Below are 21,538 nucleotides of genomic sequence, written 5' to 3'. Positions count from 1 at the left end.
AGCAAACTGCATGTGCATCCATCTCCTGTCGCTGGAGGGCCTTCTGTCATCAGACTGCTGGAACCCCATTCAGACCTCAGCTGCAGGATTTGGCCCTGGAAGGAAAGCCTTCTCGTCTCTTCCTCTCAAGGCGTCCTTCCCAGAAGCCTTGGGGCTTCCAGGTGGGCCCATGCCTTCATCCTTCCATGGTCTTGGGACTGAATGGGGGGGTATGTGTGTGTGTCTCCCACCCCCATCTCTGGTTTTGCCCCTCAGCCTTTGTTAGGCTCAGGAACCTGGCTCCCTGAAGGCCTGTGGGTTTGGGCATTTCTTCTTCCGGAAGAGGAGGGGTAGGTTCATCCACTGACGAGGATGTGAAGTAGGAATCGGCCAGGAAGCCACCAAGCAATGGAGTCATGGGCCAAATGGTGTGTCTGTCTGGGGAGCTCCAAAGGGCCAGATTTCAACTACAATGGTGCCTTGCTTAACGAGGATAATCCATTCCAGCGAAATCGCTGTAGAGCGAAATCCTCGTTAAGCGAAATAAAAAGTCCCATTGAAACGCATTGAAAACCCATTCAATGCATTCCAATGGGCTGGAAAACTCACTGTCTGGCGAAGATCCTCCATAGGGGTGGCCATTTTCGGTGCCTGTAAAGTGAGGAATCCATCCAAAAAGACAGCAGGGAGCCATTTTACACAGTGGGCGGCCATTTTGAAGCTGCCGATCAGCAATCCGAAGAATCAGTTCCCGAAGCAGGGAACCGATCATCACAGAGCGGATTTTGCCTATTAAAACATCGTTTTGCGATTGCAAAAGCAATTGCAAAACAGTCATCGTATAGCAGTTTCGTCGTTTAACAAGGCAATTGTTAAGCGAGGCACCACTGTACAGGGACACATGTTCCGACTCCAGCTTCAGAATACAACGCTGTATATGGAGATGGGAGAAAATGCGTTCCTGGACATAATGGGAAGAAAAAACTTCTCTCCCTTCAGCATCTGATTTGATCTTTAAGCACACAATTCTAGAAAGTGTTCGCTCTGGTTGGTCTTGAGCTTCAAACTGATCTAACTCCCAGATCTGTTGGACTTTAAAAATTGCTTCCCTCCTTAAAACACGCACAGAGAGAGAGAGAGAGAGAGAGCAAGTGGCCTGTGATGAACAAAATTAAACCAATCCCGTTATTCACATAACAGGTCCCGAAACAGACAGCCAAGCTGTGAAATATCAGCTGTTATGAACCCTTGGGTCACCTCTCTTGACACCAGCGTGGTACGGTGAAATGGTTATGTGTCTTCTGTTACCAGCTCATCTTACATAACAGACCTCTCTCATCTGTCCTTCGGTGTCATTTTCCCCCCTGCAGAAAACTAAAGAGTCGTGAATGCAAGGGGAACAATTGCTTCGGAAATCTTGGTATGCATTTGTGGAGCAATGGCGTTCAGAACCCTGTGTACGATTCTTGTGGGCGCACCTCCAAAGAAAGGCCCCGGGTTGTTGACAACAGTGCAGAGAACGACAGAGATGCAAGGATGGAAGTAGGGGAAGGCGTCTGAGCAATACTTTCTGCAGGAGAAAAAAGCAAAATGTTTGAGGTTTTCGTGTGTATAAAAAGGAGAGAGAGAGAGAGAAAGACTGGGGAGAAGCTGGTGGCATTTATAAAATGATTCTCCGTGTGACTCAAGAACAGAGCTATTTTTTATTCTTTTACCTCTCACTGGGATGTAGGAACCAAGGCTTGAAAAAAGACCCTTTTGAAAAATGCAACTGCCAGCATTCCCAAAACATTAGGGCCCCTTTGATGATATAACAAGTGGGGCCTTTTATGAGATAGTGAGATATAATTTTCTGGTTACTTTTAGAAGTCAATTTTAGGCACGTGAGAGAGACTGCTTTTTCAAAATCGGTGCTTTTCTGTTGTTGTTGTTAACCCCATGGTTTATTTTATAAACAGAAAATGTTTATTTTATAAACAGAAAAGAGCTAAGGAATAACAAATTGAGATAGATCATTCATTAAGTTGCAATTGCAACAATATAACAACTTTGTGGACAGCATAAAAGGCAACAGTGTTCAAATTACTTTCAAACAGTAAATTCCCAAGCTCTATTACAGTGGAATCCTGCAACATGGTTATTTCCCCCCCCCCCCGGGTCAATCCTGGAGAAACAGGTTCTGCAGGCTTTTGCAATAATACCTAAGCCTTCAACACCTGTTTGTTTTAAAGCAAAGCAGACAAACCACACTAGCTGAATTCCACTGTTTTGTATATCTGTTAAACTTACGGGAGCCTTGTTTTTGTTGTTGCTGTTGTTTTTGGATGGGGGCATCTATGCATCATACCCCACACATATCCGCCAGAGTTGATCCTCCTGCGAACCAGCAACCAAACATTCTAGGAAAACACAAACAATCTAAACACATTTTATCTTGTCGGGGTTCAGCTGCTAAGCTGGATCAGTTCTGGTTAGAATTTGGATGGCCAACCATTAGGGGATACCAGGGATCTCTAGACAGGGCTAGGAAAGAATCCAGCCTGAAATCTTGGACAAGGTTAGGGTCGAAATCAGCGATATTGGGCAAGATAGATACTGGGCTTCCTGCCTTCTCTGTCTGCAGAGTGTAGACTCTCATGGTCAGATTCCCATGGCCTTGAGAATCCAAGCAAAGAGCTCTCTTTGTGTGTGAGAGAGACAGCGCCCAGTGGTCTCAACAAGATTCATGGTCCTAGGGCTACGGACCCCCCCGGGCAAGCTCTGTGCAAGCAAACCTGTGCCAGCCCATTGCCAGGGAGATGTTCTTCATGGCTGAAGACTCTCGGAGGCCGTCCTTGTGTTGGAAATGGTTCAAGGGGAGGAATCCTGCCGGGCGGGCAACTTCGGCGTCCACTTAGTTCTCTGTGGTTGCCAAATCTCCCTGGATCAACCCAAAGTTTGAGAAGGAGGCCGGGCAGCCCAGCCATCCAGCCAGTCTGATGATGTGTGCTTGGCCACTATTGTTTCTGCACTGTTCTATCCTTGTACAGTTGTGCCCCACTTAATGATTGCCCCACATTATGATGAATCTGCATTATGACGATGTTTTTGCGATTGCAATTGCAATAGCAAAACGATGGTCTAAATGGTTTTTTCCGCTTTGAGAAGATCGGTTCCCTGTTTTGGGAACCGATTCTTCGCATTATGACAATCAAAACTGCTGATCATCGGGTTTTCAAAATGGCCACCGCTGTGCTTAGAGATGGATTCCTTGCTATACAGGCACCAAAAATGACCGCCATATGGAGGATCTTTGCTGGATGGTGAGTTTTTAGCCCGTTGGAACGCTTTAACTGGGTTTTAATGTGTTTCAATGGGTTTTTAATTTTCGCTTTACGACGTTTTCGCTCTACAGCGATTTCGCTGGAATGAATTAATGTCGTTAAGCGAGACACCACTGTAACTTCTGCAAGGTCTTTTCCTGCACTTCAAAAGAAACTAAATCCAAATTAAATAGGATTTGTTGGGTTTCTTTTTTTCTTAGCAATGTAACCACCTTCTGGACAAAGGCTTTTTCTCCACCCTGAGAGGGCTAATCTATTTACTTAGGGTTCAATGTACTTGTCAGTCCACCAACAAATTTTCCATATCTCTTAATGACCATAATTAAGATCTGTATCGGTCACACACACAAACCAGGCAGTGGTGCATTGGCACCTTTAGAAGGACAGGTGCTCATTGTGACAGTTTGCAGAGCGACCTGGCCCCACAAGGAGACTCTAAATGGTGCAGACTGCTGGAATCTGGAATGGGTACATATCAACAATTAGGGCTGGGTCTTTTGTAAAGTTAATGGCTCTCCATTGTTCATTCAAGGACAAGCTGTTCTCAGCCATTGCACAACAACCTCCTGGAAGCAGGAGAACTCCAGCTAAGTTAAGAGGGAGGAGAGAAGGTTGTCGGTGGGGTGGATGATGTTATGGTCCCTTCTAAGAATATCCTGGAGCTTTGGCCTCTACAGCCCCGGCTTCATTATACCACTGCCCCTCCCCCAGGTCTGTCAAGGATCCTCACCAACCACTAGTGGGCATGACCTTGGGCAGGATGAGGAGAGGGTTGGTGGGGTGGAAGAGGTGGGTGCTTCTCAAAGTGTAGAGAAAGCCTCTTTTTTGACTACGTGCAGATGGTGGGAAAATGTACTTGTCTTGCTAGCATCATGGAAAGCAGAGCAACCCCAGGGGTCAACCTTGCCAGCCAAGAATTCGAAAATTACCGAAAATTTTTGTCTCCCCCCCTCCCTCCCCAGCCTCTGTGCCCCTAATAAGCGCATGATCACAGGGGTGGGCAATGACCCAGAAAAAAACAAAAACAAACCCCAAACCCTAAACACAGCAAATTGAGGAAAAGCCGGACTGTTTTGTGCTTGCTCTTATGTGACTTGAAAGAGGAAAAAAACAAATATAATTGAGTGGACTCGTGACAAGACATTTAGGAGATGGCGGATGGGGCAAAGGGGGGGGGTGTTTCCTCTCCATAGACACGAGAACTGGGAGTCACCTGACGGGGATGTAATAGAACTGCAAAAGGAATCTTTTTGGGGGGGAATTGGGGGCAAGAAAATATTAGTTTTCTGAATAGTTCCGAAAATACTTACTTACTTGCGGGTTGGCTTGCTTAACTTACTTACTGCTTTTCTATGCCATGTTTCTCCCTGCAGTGGACTCACAGACCATTAACAAAAGGAACATGAATTAAACACACAGGGGCTAAGCACCAGTGAAAGAAGAGAAGGAGGGTGCCCTCTTCTTTGGCCTGGTGGTGCCTTGACCTGGCGGCCCGGCCGCTTGTCTCCTTAACCCGCCTGCCCCAGGAGGGCCGGCTCTGTGCCTGCCACAACCCAAGGCTGCAACCAGCACCCCTGCCCCCCAAGGCCAGCTCCTGCAGAGCCCTGGTTAGGAAGGAAAGCCAGCTCAGGGGACATGATGCCAGTGACCTTCCCCCCCCCCCCACACCTGACTTTGGACCGCCTTGCCTGGGTGTGCAGTGCAAAGTCCATCCACCTCCAGTCACTGCCTGGAGGTAGTTCCCTGGTTTCGTTAAGCGCCCAGCGTGTCCTCGTCCCAAGAGCAAAAGGTTAGTGTCAGAAATTTGATTTCCACGCCCTCCCCAACCTCTCCTTAACCTTTTTTGCCCTAAAACGACACGAGGTGTATTTTCTTTTTAAAGTTAGGATTTAGGAAAGACCTCCCCCCCTTCCCCCCCTTTTTTTGGACTACAGTTCCCAAAATCACCGGCTGTGAGGGCCAAGGATACTGGGATTTGTAGAGAGAGGGGCTTTCCTCGAACTCTGAACAATCTGTAGGTTCCGAATGGAACTTAGTGTTGATTTCCTGGTGTCTAAGCGGCTAACATCTTGGTGGTGGTTGTGATGATGATGATGCTGACGGTGATGATGATGATGATGAACCTTTGCAAGGAGTCTCCAGATAAGGCTAGGAAAGGCTTGTGCCTGGAATTCCTGCAAAGCCTCAACAAGTTGAAATCGTGGGCAAGGGCCTCTCCCTCCACGTTCAGTGTTCAAGCTGAATTAATGTTGGCGTTGGCAAATCTGCACCGTAACGTGCGAAAGGGTTGCTTCGTATTTTATTTCCCTTTTCTTTTTTCTCCAATACAGAAGCAACCTATTTATTTCTTGTAGGTGCGCTTGGCAAACCTTAACAGGCGCACCTATTCCTAGTGGTTTGCAAGAACGTGGGAGCCGGAGCCTGTACACCTCGCGACACGCGTCGGGGAACCCGCGTCATGTGTGAAACCCCGACGGAGCTGGGTTCTGACCGAAGCCGGTTGCGACGTGCCCCTTTTGAGCTGTTTCGATTTCATTCCCCAAAAGACCACTTTCTGAGCCCCAGCGCTAAGGCCTCGCGGTGCCTTCTGGGTCTTGTAGTTCCCCGCCGGGCAGCCGCTGCGCGCTAACTCACCGAGCTCGAGGGAGCCAAGGAACTACATTTCCCAGCATCCTTGGCAAGACTTTTTTTAAAGCGATGAGTAATCAGGAAGCCGGACTCCACAAATTGCGTTGCATCAGTCCAGAATAGGGGGGGGGGGGGGAGAGAGAGAGGAGGAGGACTCCCCCAACTCTGAAAGCGCACCTCTTCCTGTGCAAATGCCGGGGAGCGAAATTTAAGCCCCCAAAACTGCATTTCGAATGCTTTTCTTGCTTTTTTCTTTGGATTGCTGCGAAGGACTAAATAATGTGGATTACAGCAAGGTAGAGGTATGTGTATAGAGGTCTGCAAACCTCTTGCCGCATCGCTCCGGAGAATGTTTTGCTCTCCGGAAAATACAAACTATCCAGTTAACCAAACCAAACAAAAGGTTGGCCAGACGTGGCTGCGGGTTTTGCGTTACCCTTTTTCCCCCCACCCCGGGTGTAAATAAAAGGGGGAAAGAGAGACAGACAGGAAAAAAAAGAGAGATGCATCGTTTATTGCTCTCTCAGAGAGAAAACATCCCAGAAGCTTGCTTATTATTTCCGCAGGCTGGTGGAGGCCGTTTCTACTGGGTTGTCTTTTCAGGAATTGTGCCTTCTTTTACCCCCCCCCCCCCGGGAACAAAGTGGTGTTTTTTAAAGGGGGGGGAGAGCCTCTCACGCTGGTCTTTTGCAACCTGGCTGGCCACAATTTTGTTTGGGAAAGTTTGCAAAGTTTTAAAATAAGTTTTTGGCCCCAGCCTTAACGGGAAGGGAAGGGTGTGTGTGACTTTTTCCACCCTCCCCTTTTCTTGTCCTGGCTGTGCATTATGTTGGCATGACTTCGACCAGCTTGATCCTGGAGAAAAAGGCCCCTGGTTTGTCTGTGTCGCCCTCCCCCCCCCAAAGCTTTTGATTTCGGGGAGCTGGAGAAAGATGGATGACTGTATTTCTTTGAAGAGCCATTGGAGCTGATCCTGCCCGGCACTGGGCGTCCTGGAGGGGTCACTGGGTTTCTGGAAGAACAAAGGCCTCCTGCAGACGGTTGAAACTGGCTGTCAAGCACTCCTTGGCAATGAACGGGGCAGTAAATTTGGAAAGAGAGAGAGAGAGAGAGACGGGTTCAGAAGGAGTCTCGTGGTCTCTGGCTAGGGTTATTCCTTCAGTTCTGCAAAGACCAAACAGCCAAGGAGGAAGGAGAAGGGCATACGGTGGTTTGCTTTTCTTAGGCTTGGAGGGGAGAGAGGTTTCCAAGCCGAACTTGGGAAAAGTGGCCTTTTGGGGGGCCCAGAACCGGGTTGGATTTTACCATGTGTACAAGATTTTGGGGATCCCTAAATAAATTAGATTTGTTACTGAGGGAGCGGATGTGATCATTCATCCCGGAAGCTTCCAAGGTTGCATGCGCCCACGTCGGAGGAGGGTTCGGGTCTGTTGGGAATCCTCCAGTATGTCATCGAGTTAGTTCTGATTTACGGTGAATTAGGAATGAGTGAGTGACGTCGTAAACCTCCCACCAGGGACAGGCCTGTGGTTGCTTCATTCTTGACGCTTGCAAACTGAAGGCCATGGCTTCCTTTTTGAGTCAGCTCATCTCACCTTTGTTCTCCCTTTTTCCCCCACCCCTGCTCTCGGTTTTCCCCCTATCTTTTCTGGCAGGTCTTGTTTCTGCATGATCCAGTATCGTTACTGATTTGAAAGGGGATGGAGAAACGAAGCAGAAAACTAGCCTGGCCATCTGCCATTCTTGCAACAGCCAGTTGTAAGGAAAGTCTTCAGTTGGAAAAAATCTCAGATGCTCCCGTCCGGAGCTTTTGAGATTTTCCCTTCTTTTGACATATTAGCTTAATTTGTTTTGTGATTGGTTCTTTGGGTGTCTTGAATTCAGGTGAGATAAAAACACGACAGCTTAATGGAAGCCAAACGAATCCACCCCTGTTTGAGAGACCTGAGAGGATCACTGTACTGTCAGAGCAGAGAAGTTAGGCTTGGCCCCACTAATGACTTGGGGCCAAGTCATTTCTTGATATTGACTTGATCGGATAACCCTCTCTGATTGGCTTTCAATTAAAAATGGCATTTAAACATTCAGGGGTGAAATAAAAGATCCTGCCGTATGTTGGAAAACCGCAGAAAGAATTAAATTCTTACGCCTTGGGGACGATTTAATAAGGCATAATGCATTTATGTATTTCACAGAGGAAAGCCAGCTTGAGTCCGTTGCGCGTTGTCACCTTATTGTGCTTGCCTTTCCCCCAAACCACACCCACCCCGCATCACCATAGCCTGCTTGAGATGATACAAGGAGTTGTAAGGAAGAAGGCAGGTGGCCGGATGTTTGTAGGAAGCAATTTTTAAGTCCCCTGGGTGGCATAATGACTTGTCATTTTGATATGAAACACCTGGAAAAGCAGGTCAAACAAACCCCACTGAACGTCAGCAGAGAGATGATCAGAGAGGTTGGGGTGGAGGAGAAGGAAGGCTGGAGGTTTGGTTTCGGTCCCTGGGGGGTGCAGAGTTAGGAGGAAAACTTCTATCCCAAACTAAAATTTACATTTCCACCAAGCATCTTTTTCCACGGCGCGGATAATTGCCGCCAGCTCATTGGCACCGTTCTCTCTGTGACATGAACTCCAGTGCTTCTTATTTCCGTAGTTACAAAAGACGATATGGAACACACCATTTCTCTCCCGTGGCCGCCCTCAAGGATGTGTTTACGTAACCACAATATTCAAAGTGAAAAGGGCAGATTTCCAATTTGGCACTTAACAACATGATGTAACAAGAAATCAGGCTTTCTCAGTGGTGGCCCCTATTCTCTAGAACAGGATTCCAGCAGAGATGCGGCAGCTTCTTTCCCTCCTTCTGTTCAGGAAACTACTCAAAGCGTTAGCAAATAAGTCTTCCAGTTGCTATCTATTAATCTTTCATTTTTATTTTCTTGCTTTCTCTTTTCTTCTCTTTTTCCTGATTTTTAAAAAAATGCCCATATTGTTATACTGTACATATTTTGCCATGTGGGGGGGTCTTCAAAATTTGTGACTTGTAACTTTATAACCTGTGTAAACCACCCAGAATACTGCATGCATTAATACAGCAGCATATCAATCAATCAGTCAATCAAACCATAAATTTGTTTTCTTCAAATACCTTTCCCAGCATTTACGTTGGCCTCTCAGCTATAATTTTGGCTTCAGCCCATTTCCTCGTACCTACACCCCATTACAAGAGACAAAATTAGTTAGAAACATGAAGGAATGAGCTAGGAATCTTGTGGGGGAATGAGGCTTTCATCAACAACCTGGACAACTTAAAGCTTTTGGACTCCAGAACCCAGAATCCCCAAGGGATTCTGGGTTCTGGAGTTGTCGTTATGAAAACATGTCCTCATCCCATCCCTGTCCTTCTGGTAGTTTAACGGTACAGACATGTTTTTAAAAATGCCCTGCAGATACTGTAACGGTGCTCAAAGGTGGTTAAATATGTGTTTGTTGTCTGTATCCACATATCCATTTTTAAAAGGATCAACGTGTCAAAAACCCAGACAGTTGTTGGACAGAGAGAAAGAGCTCGGCCTGATGTGAAGTTGTCTCGTGCTTCTCAGGTTGCACCAGCGCTGTCTGCCCTAGCGCTATCTAAGAAGCCCTGGTTTGCTAGCAGCTGGCAGACTGTGAACTAGAACCATGATTTGAAGTTGCTTGTAAATCCCTGTATGGAGAAACTATGGTTTGACATCACATCTGCACTCACAACCGTGGTTTGAGATGTTGCTAGATGGGATGGCTTCTCCGGGCTTCTCCAGAAAGGTGAGAATAAACAGACACAGAGATGACACAGATCTCTGGAGAGCAGCTCATGGCTTGCCTGAATACGTAGAGAGCAGATCACCTAAATTCCAACCATGGGAATTTAACCTGAAACAGTGGAGGAACTTCCACCGAGTGAGACAAAGCTTTCTGCGTGTTTTGCAGGTTGACCTCTCAGTCATGACGCTGGCCCTTGAGTATGTGGACCTGACCGACTCCCGCTTTGTAGTTGCTGTCCTCTGCATCGCCTTGAACCCACTTTTCTGGAATCTGGTACGTAGCAGTCTCCTTTTTCCAGCTCATCAGTTGGACTATTATGTCCACTCCTTTGTGTCTGTGGTGGGGCAATCACTGTAGTTTGACCTAGTTCTGAACCAGTGTGTTATTTCCTAGCAATCTCAGGTCAACAAACTTCGATTCTTTTCATTCTTCCCATGCTTAGAGGGTATTTGCTGTTCTTATAAGGTTGCTTTTTGCTTCCCCTCCCCCCCCGGATAAAATGTGTTTTATTTCTTCCGAAGCTGGATGAGCTTAATCCATTGCTTCATAGGAGCTACCTTGGAAAAGTGCTGGTTGCCTGCATAGTTCATGAATGCTGTAGAAGTAGCAGTAGGTCATGAAATGTGTGTCTGAGTCCAGCCAGCTGACTCTTTCCCACGTTGGTTAGGTCTCCTGAGCAGGTATGGCTTCATTGGTCCCCGTTACGTAAGGTCAGGTCAGTAAGATGCTCGGAACAAAGCCTTGCTTCAAACCTAGGAAAGGTATTCAGGTAATTCAAGGTCTGGGGTTGTCATCTGTTGGAAGTAATAATTGTGCGGGCCGTGGCTGATGGGTGCTGAAGTCCAAAACATCTGGAGGACACTGGGTTGGGAAAGGGTGCTATTAAGGTATTCATATCTATTTAGGTTTCTTTTCCATCTTTCTTTCCAAATTGGACTCAAGACAAGCTTCAGTCCAATTTGGAAAGGTGGTGGTTGACTGTTTCAGCACCAAGGAGAGTTGGCCCAATTCCCCAGAGACTCTGTTATCTGTACAGTGGTACCTCGCATGACGATGAGGTTTTGCGATCGCTGTAGCGATTTGCAAAACAGTGATTCCAATGGGCGATTTTCATTGGACGATGTTTGGGTCCCTGCTTCGCAAACTGATTTTCACAAGACGACGATTTTGCCACTGATCGGCGCTTTGCAATGGGTGTTTTCGGGACCGATGCTTCGCAGGGCAGCCATTTTTACAGCTGATACAGCGCTTCGCAAAATGGCTTCCCTATGGGTGATCCTCGCAAAACAACGACGATTTTTCCCCATTGGAACTCATTAAATGGGTTTCAATGCATTCCAAAGGGGAAATGGTTTTCACAAGACAATGTTTTTGCTAAACAACGATTTCTATTTCATCCTCATGCGGGGCACCACTATATTAGTTTTTGGGAACACATCCGGGAAGATGCTGATGACCTCAAATCTTGTTTGGGAGTTCCCATTGGCATCTAATGTTTGACCCCAGCGGAAATAGAATTCTGAACATGATGAATCTTTGATCTTCTCCTCCAGGGGCTTCTTCTTGCTTTTTTGCTACATGATGGCCGTGTTTTTAAATATAAAAGCTAGGTCATTCTTGTCCGAACTCAAACATTGCTGTGTTGATCCGTAAGAACAGAATGGAATCCAAAATCCACTGATAGGCAATACCGTGCCAGACTTCTACAGTGATATGTCAGACTTCGAGTTCTGTAGCGTTCTTCTCCGGACTAAGTAGTAGACCAGCTTCTTGAATAATGCTTTTAAAGGTTGTACTGAAATCTGGAGTGGATTAATGAACTTTTTAATTATAAATGCCTGGGGTTCAACCTTAGCCTTTTCTCATCCAAAGCACATCCTCTGTGATGCAGTTCAAAGATGATGATGATAACTGAGCTGTGATCTCAATTTTTGATGCATTGAAGGCTAAATCCTAGAGAGGTAAGGGTGTAAGTTGCATCGGGAAAACCAGGCTTTGGAACCTTGCTCTGATTTTTTAAAAATTTGCTACTCTTACTGATGCTCTCTATTTTAAAGAAAGTTTGTCTCAAGTAGGAGACTGTTGTTTTAATGCAAATTTCGCTGGTGCCTAGCATTGCTCATCACAGACGAGTGCTTGATGCTGAAACAGTAGATGCATCAGTGAAGAGTGACTAAGAGGAAGTGATGGGCCGTTACTCACCCATTTTCTGCAGCCTTCTAGCTTTGTCAGTCGGGCATTTGCAGGTACAGATAAGTGCTAGGACTGTGGCAGGATAAGCCACCCACAGTACCCTGATATTAGACCTGCAGCTGCTGTGAGAAATGAGGTAAGTAGGGGAGAGGGCGATGACAAGGGAGTGATCAAATGAAAGGAACAAAAATTAAAATGGAAAAACAGTCAACACGGCTTCCGTTGTGGATCAATAATTTATGTAAAATAGGTGACCCAGAGCTGGAAGGGTATGGGTGGCAGTAGTCAAACTTCATTTCCTGAACCTCATGTATTCCTCTTCTGGCTCTCAAGAGGATGGGTGGCCCTATAGGGAGAGGACGAAGCTCTGTGTTGAAACACCTGCGTTGCATGCAGGAGGCTATGCTTTCAGCCCCTGGCATCTCGGGTGGAAAGGATTGTAGGCCGCTGACATTCGTGGCTTCAATGAATCTGCACCTGGGGTTCCCCCTTTGAAGGAGCTGTCCAAGGTTCTGAACTGGACAGGGTTCAGCACCTTGGATGGCTAGCCATGGTAAAGTTTGGACTAAAGTCTGGAGGGGACATGTTGCCTCCACTGGCGTTGGAATGGTTAGCCTGCATGGATAAAGCAAGTGAGATGTGGATGGAGCTGAGCCGTAGCCTAGCACTCTTAACTGCTACACCACACTGCCTTGTAGATGGCGAAGACCATAAGGATGATATTTCTGCTTCAGTCAGAACTACCTGCCTGTCTTGATCAGCTACCGGAGGTTGACCATTCTGGAATATTCACCTGCAAATGTTCTGAACAGTCCCAGGACTGGGGAAGGAATGGGTCAGGTCTTTCGGTTATAGATCCCATTGTCTCTCATCACTGATTTTGCTGGTGGAAGCTGTAACTCAGCACCACCGAAGAGGGGCAAGTTCCCTCTAGCTCTGATTTGGCCCCCTAACCTTTTACCCAAGTAACATCCTTTAGTTGGATAAGTAAAGAGAAGAATGCTGTGCTACTGGGCTCCCTATTCCCTACTGGCCTTAATTTGAGTTTGGGGGCAGTGCTGCCCCCCCTGAAGAGTCTTTCCAGCATGGACAGTCATCCCCTTCCTTTGTATGTGGAGAAAATTGGAGAGCCCCCGGCAGTGACCAACTGCCCTCCTCTCCAGTGACAATAACAGCCTTTGTCTCTTGTTGAGCTCCGACCAGCCGACCAAGATGCTCAAAATGACTATTATCAAAGAAGCGAAACCGCTGAAGCCAGAAGGGAGGGCCGGCACCGAGCGGGTATCGATTGCCCGCCGTGTGTCATCCGTCTGCGGGAAATGGTACAAAGGTTTTAAGTAGGCTAACATGTAACTCCAACACCTGGAGATGACGATGACGATGGGCGAATAGAGCACAAGGGGCTAAATTTAGGCGGCCGGTGATTCGACGCGGCCGGGTTGAACACAAAGGCGCCGAAAACCAGGTCACACAGCTTTGGGAGACAGGGTGGGCGTATCGGGGCATTTCTAGAGGCTGAGCGAGATCGCGCCCCGTCCCGAATCGGTTTTGTTTGCAAGCACTGAGATCCTCAGTGGGATTCTGTAGCAGGAAATGAAAAGATTAATCACCATCACCTTAGAACGGCGGAGCTGGAAGGGACCCTGTAGATCATCAAGTCCAGCCCTTGTCCAGGAGGCCCCATCGGGGAATCGAACCAGAGACCCAGATAATGTGCGCCATGGGGCTCTTGGAGGTGTAGGCTGAAGAAAGCTAACTTTCCCATGCTGATGGACCGTACGATCTAATCCTGCAATTCGGTCTTGGCTTTGAGCAGGACATGAAACACCCCCCCCCGCCCCCGTGTTTAGAGGTGACCTGCCTTGAAAGAGAGGCGTTCTCTTTTTTGCTCCCGGCTCCTTGGAAGTTTCTAGATGTTCCATAAAGCGATGCTTTTTATGCACTTCTGGTCTCTTCCAGCACGGCCCTCCTAATTTCTAAAGTGCCAGCAGGGGGCACTGAAGGAGCAAGGCAGTACATATGCCATTCCTCCTGTTGCACCCACACTTCCCCGAGGTGAAGGCAGTGTGTGGCCCTGTATATGCGTAGGAAGGAGAGTCTCCCCCCACCCCACTTTGATGCCTCTCTCGATGACATTTTCCTGTTTGCTACTTGAGGTTCGGAGAGAGGGAATCAAAACACACGCACCCTCACCTCCCTTAGTTTCCTTCGATTAATCAGTTTGGGGATATTTGGCTGGGGATATCGGGGTGATTCTCCCCAAATCTTCCCAGTTTCCAAACACTTGTTGAAAACTTACAGGGCAGGAGAGGAGACATTTTCTCCGGATGCATTTGAGAGAAGTTGGCAGAGGTGGGGGGGGGGTTTAACATTTCAGCAGTGGCTGGCATACAAAAGCAGGAAAGGCGAAAAATAGGAGTCCATTAGCACTCCTACGGCCAGTCACTTAAGTTTTAAGAGAGGTAGTGCATGCTTTCTGGGGGAAGGAGAGGAATGCTGCATGAAAGCTAGGATGCTACCGAGCAATGGTGTCACTGGCAGGGATGGGACGTTCTTGCAGAATGCAAAAGAACACACGCAAAGATCCATGTGCAGGTAAATTGAGGTCAGACCGTTGGTTGTGTTCGCCTCTTGTTACATGCTGGCCAGTCGCCTCCAACGTATGGCGGCCCTATGAATGAGGCATCTCCAAAAGGTCCCGTCCTCAACAGCCCTGCTCAGCTCTTGCAAACGCAAGGCTGTGGCTTCCTTTAAGGGAGTGAGTCCATCTTGTATTGGGTATTCCTCTTTCCCTGTTTGCATTGTATCGCTTGTTTGAATAAGGAAGGCTAATGTTTGCTCTCCCCGCTGCTGAATACAGTCATTTAAAATAATTATCCCAGCACGAATAGCCTTTCTCCATTCACTCTCCTCCTGTCCCGCTCCTCCTGAAAACGTAACACCTCTAGTGCATAAAACAGAAGTTTCAAAAACCATAGGCTCTTATTGGCGTGCCAAACCAATAACAGCCCCACTTTTGGGGCTGTCTGGAAATAACAGGTGCTATTGGGGAGCGTTAGGTGCCGCGTTAAGGGTCCGTGGCGACTTAGTCCGTGGCACCCCCTCGGATGGCCATGGACTGGCTGGCTGCTATGTTGTTATTTGGGGCTGGTTTGTTTGAAGACATGTTGATGGGGAGGACTGGGTTGCGTTAAGAGCGCATTCATCGGAGGCCACCGCGGTGCTGTCTTTATAGAGATGGCCAAGGGAGGGACACAATCTCTGCGTGGCTTTGATGGGCATCTGCCGAGCCCCAACCGCTGGGGCGATCTAGATCTAGTACCCGCCTTGTCCGTGCGCTTAACGAGAAGGAGAGTGCTAGAATTTAAGCCAGACAATCAAGGAGAGGAAGAGGGGACAGACGAATATAGGTTTTGTAAGGGGCAATAATCCTGGCTCCTACAGGGGCCAGTTGCAGGGGATCAGCCGTTGTTCACAAAATGGCTTTGGGGAATGTTACGTTTTTCTGGATTCGTGCTCCCAGAATACTCAGAACTGGCACGCTCAGGGGCAGGATTTAATTGCATGGCTGAGATCCGAGCGGCGATCGCTGAGTTAATTCCATTTCACATGGAGAATTCTGTGAGCTCCCACTCCAAAAAGGAACTTCCCCAAGGGGTGCAGGATACTTTGCCATCCCAGTGGCCCATCCGCCACAGTGCTTTGTGTAGCGTGGGGTAGACCCAACGTGGCCCCCCTGTTAACTTCCAGTTTGGTTAGAGGTACTTACGTACGTGTAGCAAGGTGCCTGGATGAAGCCCTGATGGAACCATGGGAGAGGTTGGGCTGCAGTCTATGGGACTGCTCATGAGTAAATTTACACCCCGCCTCTTAACTTAAAAAAAAAAAACCTTCCAGTTTGAGTCAGTTCAGTGTTCCTTTCTAACGATTCTTTATTGAACTGATTTAGTGGTCTGACGGTTCGTTATTTTTGTTTTATGAGAAGTATTCATGGATCACTTTTTCAGCATGGAGATGGCCGCCCCCAAAGACTGAACGCTCCTGAAGTGACGGAGAGCTTTTGGAGATTCCCCCATAAAAATCAGGATGGGAAGTCCTGGCTGGATAGGGAAGGGACTAGTTGAGGAAAGAGAAGGAAGGAGCTGAAGAAGGGACATCGTGTGGCCAGATGAGTGAATAATACTGGCGGCGGAGCTGAGGAGACGTTGCTGTTTAAATTTCACTAGGGAAAATGCCAGCCTTACATGGGGCAAAGTTAGAAGTCCAATCATAGAATAATAGGAGTTGGAAGGGGCCCTCTAAGGCCATCCAGTCCAACCCCCTGCTCAAGGCAGAAATCCAAGCAAAAGCAGATCGGGCAGAGGGTGGTCCAATTTTCCCTTGGATGCCTCCAGCGTTGGAGCACTCCCCACCTCCCCTTGAGGTCATGGGTTCCACTGTCGTACTACTCTAACAGTTAAGATGTTTTTCTTGATATTCAGCCTACATCCAGCTTCCTGTAGCTTGGGATCATTATTACGTGTCCTGCACTCTGAGATGATGGCAAACAGATCCTCCTCTGTATAACTATCAAGTACAGTTGTGCCCCGCTTAACGATTACCCCGTATTACAACGAATCCGCTTCAAAACGATGTTTTAAATAATTTTTTTTTTCGCTTTGCAAAGATCAGTTCCCTGCTTCGGGAACCAATTCTTCGCATTACGACGATCAAAACAGCTGATCGTCGGGTTTTCAAAATGGCTGCCGGGTACTCCAAATGGCTCCCCGCTGTGCTTAGGGACGGATTCCTCGCTATACAGGCACCGAAAATGGCCCCCGTATGGAGGATCTTCGCTGGAGGGTGGGTTTTTAGCCCATTGGAACGCATTAAACGGGTTTTAATGCGTTTCAATGGGTTTTTTATTTTCGCATTACGACATTTTCACTCTACAGCGATTTCGCTGGAACGAATTAACATCATTAAGCAAGGCACCACTGTACTTGAAAAGTGCCATCCTCTCTCCACTCAGTCTTCTTTTCCCCCCAAGGCTAAACAGGCCCAATTCTTTCAGTTTTTCCTCACAGGGCTTGGTTTCCAGGCCCTGACCATCCTTGTTGCCTTCCTCTGAATTTGCTCCAGTCTCATCTTGCCCGAACCCAGAACTTTTCTCGTTCTTCTTCCTCTTCCTTATCCCCCACCCACGCTTTCTCACCCTGCATCTCAGTGCTCACTAAACCTCACTTCCCCCGCAAACCCAGACTTCAGCCTCTCTGCTTCTCCCTGTCTCTGAAATGTTGGAAGAGCTGGTTGGTGTCTGTGCGGAAAAGCAGACCGTGGAGCTGTCCACAGGCCTTGTGGAGGAAAAGTAAAGACTTGCAGGCCTACCTAACGTTTTTATCTCTCCTTGTTAGGAAAAGTGTGGCAACTAGAGATGGGCACGGATTAAAAAACGAATCGCCAAATTTGTTCAAAAATCGCTAATTCATCAATCCATACTTTTACAAATAATGCCCCCAACAAATATGAATCAATGAATTGTTAGCGATTTTTTTATTCATCGATTCGTTTGGCTATAAAACGCCCTCTTGGGCACCTGGAGATGCCAAAATGGCAGAGACGCTTGCATGGACTCTCCTCTACAATCCTGCCATGTTTGGTGAAGATTGGGTTTCAGATGTCTGAGTTATATGCCCACAAAGAGCCGCACCCAAGGAGGTTCCTCCTAGGTACCTTGACGAATCACGAATCAAATCAAATCACCATTCGTGCCCAATCTCTGGTGGGCAACTAGTAGGAGAACAACAGCACTATAGAAGCTATAGGCAGGCAGGCATTAATTCATCCTGTTTAAAAACAAAACCATCCTGCCACTCGTACTGCGAGTGGCCACCGAATGAGCATGCCAAGTTTCGATTGCTGAGGTTTTGTGGTTGTGGAGTGGTGGCAGTAACATTCACGTGGACACGCATCCCACTGCCTCTTGCTTAATGTCTGGCCGCATGTCTGACATTTTCCAGTGGCTTGGGGATCGATGCGAACCCCCTGCCCTCTGTTCCTTGGCACCCTCTGGAAGCTGCCCCATACAGACCCAGCCATGGATCGCATTCCCACCGAACATTACTTAACGACTTCCTCTGCGTCGTGCGTGTGTGTGCAGGCATGGCGGAGTACGGAGGAGCCCTCGTGCCGATTGCCGACTGCCGCTCTGCCTTGTGTCAAAGCCTCTTGAACTGGCAGGTGGTGATTTGGTAGCAGGCAAAAATAGAATCATCAGAAAAGCGCTCATAAATTCATAACGATGCTAACGAACGTGTCTTGCCTTCCTATTGGCTAACCAAACCCCCTGGGCCCTTTTGCACACAATTACTGGCACTTGTGTAAGCAGCGAGAGGGACCGATTTGGCTGGATTGAAACAATCCCCAAGATCAAAAAAAAAAAATGAAATAAACTAATTTAGCATGAGTCATTAAGGTCTAACGATGGAGCCCGTTTGCCTATCATGTGTTTCTCTCTGTGTGTCCAGAACACCCTTCTAGAACCAGTTGGACGGTGAGGAACTTTTTAGCTCCTGGAAGCTGGGACTGGGGAGTCATTCGGTTTCAAAATTGTTTCATGGGAACATGAGCGGAAGGAACCAAAGGATGGAAATTCGGGTTTCTGAAATGGACCAGTGCTTTCATTCTTTCTTAAATGTAAAACAGATTTAAATTTAAGAAAGGAAGAAAGAATGGGTCTCTTTAAAGTGGAGTTAAATTTAAACGGATTTAAAAAATATCCAGCACATCTCTCTCTGACGTGCAAAATGTTGTATGGACCTTTGGCTTGGGCATACATCCCTTGGCAATGTCTTTGGGTTAAGGATCACCATGCAAAATCCAGAGGCCGGTGACCTCCGTGCAGGCTGAGAACCTTATCTGGGGCAATGGAAACAAAGTCGGGCTCGCTTTTAAAGAAAAGGGGGATCACATGAAATTCTCTGCCGTGGCTCATGGGGGGGGGAGAGTCACCCAATCTAATTGATGGGCGATTAATCCCCGCAAAGGACCTGCCGCTCCAAACGTTGTGTTCGCTCCCGCAAGCCAAGGTAAAGGCCATCAGCTTAGATAGCTTTAGAAAAGGATTAGGACAAAGCCCTGGGGGGTTAAGGTCCTGAAGCTGGTCTTGGATACTAGCCAAGCCTCCAAGACAAACATGGGGAGGTGGGAACCGTGTGGCGGGGAGGCGTTTTGCCTTAGGTGGGGACCTGAAACCCTCTTTGAGCATGTAGACCTGCTTTATGTGATTCCTGTTCTGTGAGCGGAATCGAGGCAAGGATAAGCAAGATGCCCTGTTCCCTTGGGGCTCAGCACCTTTGCCTAGGTGTCTCACTTACCGTTCTGGGGCCAGGGTTCTACCAGGGATCGTAACGACAGGCTGCGGAGTGGTCCGTAATGATCCCTCTGTTTATCTGGATCTGTAATTGAGTTAAGAGCTGTGATCGCTCAGCCGTTTGGTCGCTGTGGGGCTGCGCAATCAGGGGCAGGCTGTTTGAGTCCCTCCAGTGTCTCCCAGGAGAGGAGCCAGCTGAGATAATTCCCCCCCCCCGGGAGCAATGGCCAGATGGTGGGGTTATGGACACGGCCAGCTTGGGTTGGTTCAGGATGGTTCTGAGCGTGGGCCTCTCTATCTACTGGTAAGCAGAGCTCAGAAACATTTGTTTTTTGGGGGGGGGCTTCCACCGACCTAGCCATACTAGCTCAGGAATGCTGGAGGATGTCGGGCAAAAAAAGTAACTGTCCTACGCTATATGCTTAGAGGTCCCTTGTCCGGCTGCTTTTTAGAGGTGGAACAGTTGCGTATCGTAAGCTAAACTGTGTTTGAAATGAGTACAGTGGTGCTTCGCTTGACGAGGATAATCCGTGCCGTTGAAATCGCTGTTAAGCAAAATCCTTGTCAAGCGAAATTAAAAAGGCCATAAGAATGCATTAGAAACCGGCTAATGCGTTCTAATGGGCGAAATACCTCATCATAAAGTGAAGATCCTTCATAGGGCGGCCATTTTCCGGGGCCTGTCTTGTGAAAAATGGCTCCTAAAAACAGCGGGGGCCATTTTGAGAGCCAGCGGCCATTTTGAAAACCGCTGACCAGCTGTTAAAAAAACATCGGTTAGCGAAAAATCGGTTCCTGGAGCAGGGAACCGATCATCGCTAAGCGAAAAAACCCATTCAAACAGCGTTTTGCGATTGCAAAAAACATCATCATGAAGTGGATTCATCGTTAAATGGGGTAATCGTCAAGCGGGACACTACTGTAGATATCTCTTCACGAACCATTCTTGGCTTCTTAGCCGCTCGGCAGTTGGTTGGTTGGTTTACAAACAGTTTTGCTTTCCTTCCTTGTTTTCCGATTCACGCTCCGAGGCTTTACCTTATCAGCCTTAAAAAAAAGGTGGGCCAGAGGAAATGGGGTAGACTCAGTTGACCTTCCTGTTCTCAGCCTTGGGGTACTTTGACCAAGCTGCTGGGTCAGGAAAATAAATAAATAGATACAGGTTTCATGAGGTCTAGGATGTTGTTTTTGCTTTTCCCACCTGCCTCTGAAGATTATTTATCCATCAGCCCTCCTGTCCAAGCCACGCATGATATAACAGCTAGATAAGGATTTCATTTCTCTAATAGTGTTTATGTAATTTAGCAATAGCCCTGCCTCATTACCTGGTTTCTTTTCATTTTTACTCACCCTATGCAACGGCGGAAATGGATAAAGATTGTAAGATGTTTACAAGGATGCAGGATTCCTTGTTATGATTCTGATTTAGTGCTCCCTCACAAAAAAAATTGTGCAGTAAGAAACTTCTGTCTTGGAAATGAAGAGATCTGGACGGGTTTATGTGCCATTGATCTCACCACTCAGGGCTTGGAAATTATAGAAATAATAATCCTGGTCTACCTGGCAGGGTTGTAGGCATGGTGTACAAGTTTCTGCACATTCCAGATTCTGGGCATTTGGCTTTGATGCATAAATACAGTGGTGCCCCGCTAGACGCTTACCCCCGCATGACGTCGAAATCGCTTAACAATGACTTTTTTGCGATCGTTATTGTGATCGCAAAACAATGGTTCCAATGGGTTTTTTTCACATTACGTTGATTAGGAACCTGCTTCGCTAACCGTTTGTTCGCTATACAGTGATTTTTCCAGTTCTGCAAAATGGCTTCCCTCCCTTTGCAAAATGGCTGCTTTCCTGACCTCTGCCTTGCAAGACAGTGATTTTAAACAGCTGATCGGCGGTTCTCTATGGGCAGTCTTCGCTGGACGATGAGGTATTTCCCCCATTGGAATGCATTGACCGGTTTTCAATGCATTCCAATGGGTTTTTTTGCTTGACGACGATTTCGCTTAACAGCGATTTCCTGGATTTTCCTGGGATGTATTATCGTCGTCAAGCGGGGTACCACTGTACCAAGATTTGGCTTAGCAACAAACTAGTTAAACACTGGTGTTTAATTTAGAAAATTTCATATCCTGCTCTTAGTGACTTTCGGTTCCCAGCAGGATTTTGCCATTTGTATGGGCTATTTGTTGCTGAATCATCATCATCATGTGTGGTCAAGTCAGTTCCAACTTATGGCCACTCTTGTTCAGAGGTTTT

General features: G+C 47.4%; 1 protein-coding gene across 8 annotated transcripts in view; it reads left to right on the top strand.

The window, feature by feature from the left end:
- Positions 1-5,001: 5,001 nt before the first annotated feature.
- The window catches only part of PEMT (phosphatidylethanolamine N-methyltransferase), a 69,858-nt gene continuing 53,321 nt past the window's right edge, over positions 5,002-21,538 (top strand). For 2 of the 8 annotated variants that reach the window (XM_072982919.2, XM_072982918.2), the window contains exons 1-2: positions 5,984-6,226; positions 9,898-10,005. In XM_072982919.2, the coding sequence (XP_072839020.2) occupies positions 6,164-6,226; positions 9,898-10,005 (171 nt within the window). In that variant the 5' untranslated portion in view covers positions 5,984-6,163. Of the gene's footprint in view, positions 5,092-5,983; positions 6,233-9,530; positions 9,733-9,897; positions 10,006-21,538 lie in introns of those variants that run through there. The other 6 variants (XM_078381301.1, XM_072982920.2, XM_078381299.1 and 3 more) reach the window with 6 other exon arrangements.

The sequence above is a fragment of the Pogona vitticeps genome, chromosome 13, assembly GCF_051106095.1.
Source record: "Pogona vitticeps strain Pit_001003342236 chromosome 13, PviZW2.1, whole genome shotgun sequence".
Classification (NCBI taxonomy): Eukaryota; Metazoa; Chordata; class Lepidosauria; order Squamata; family Agamidae; genus Pogona; species Pogona vitticeps.
Note: the sequence above shows the minus strand (reverse complement) of the source record. Positions and strands in the feature narration are given on the sequence as shown.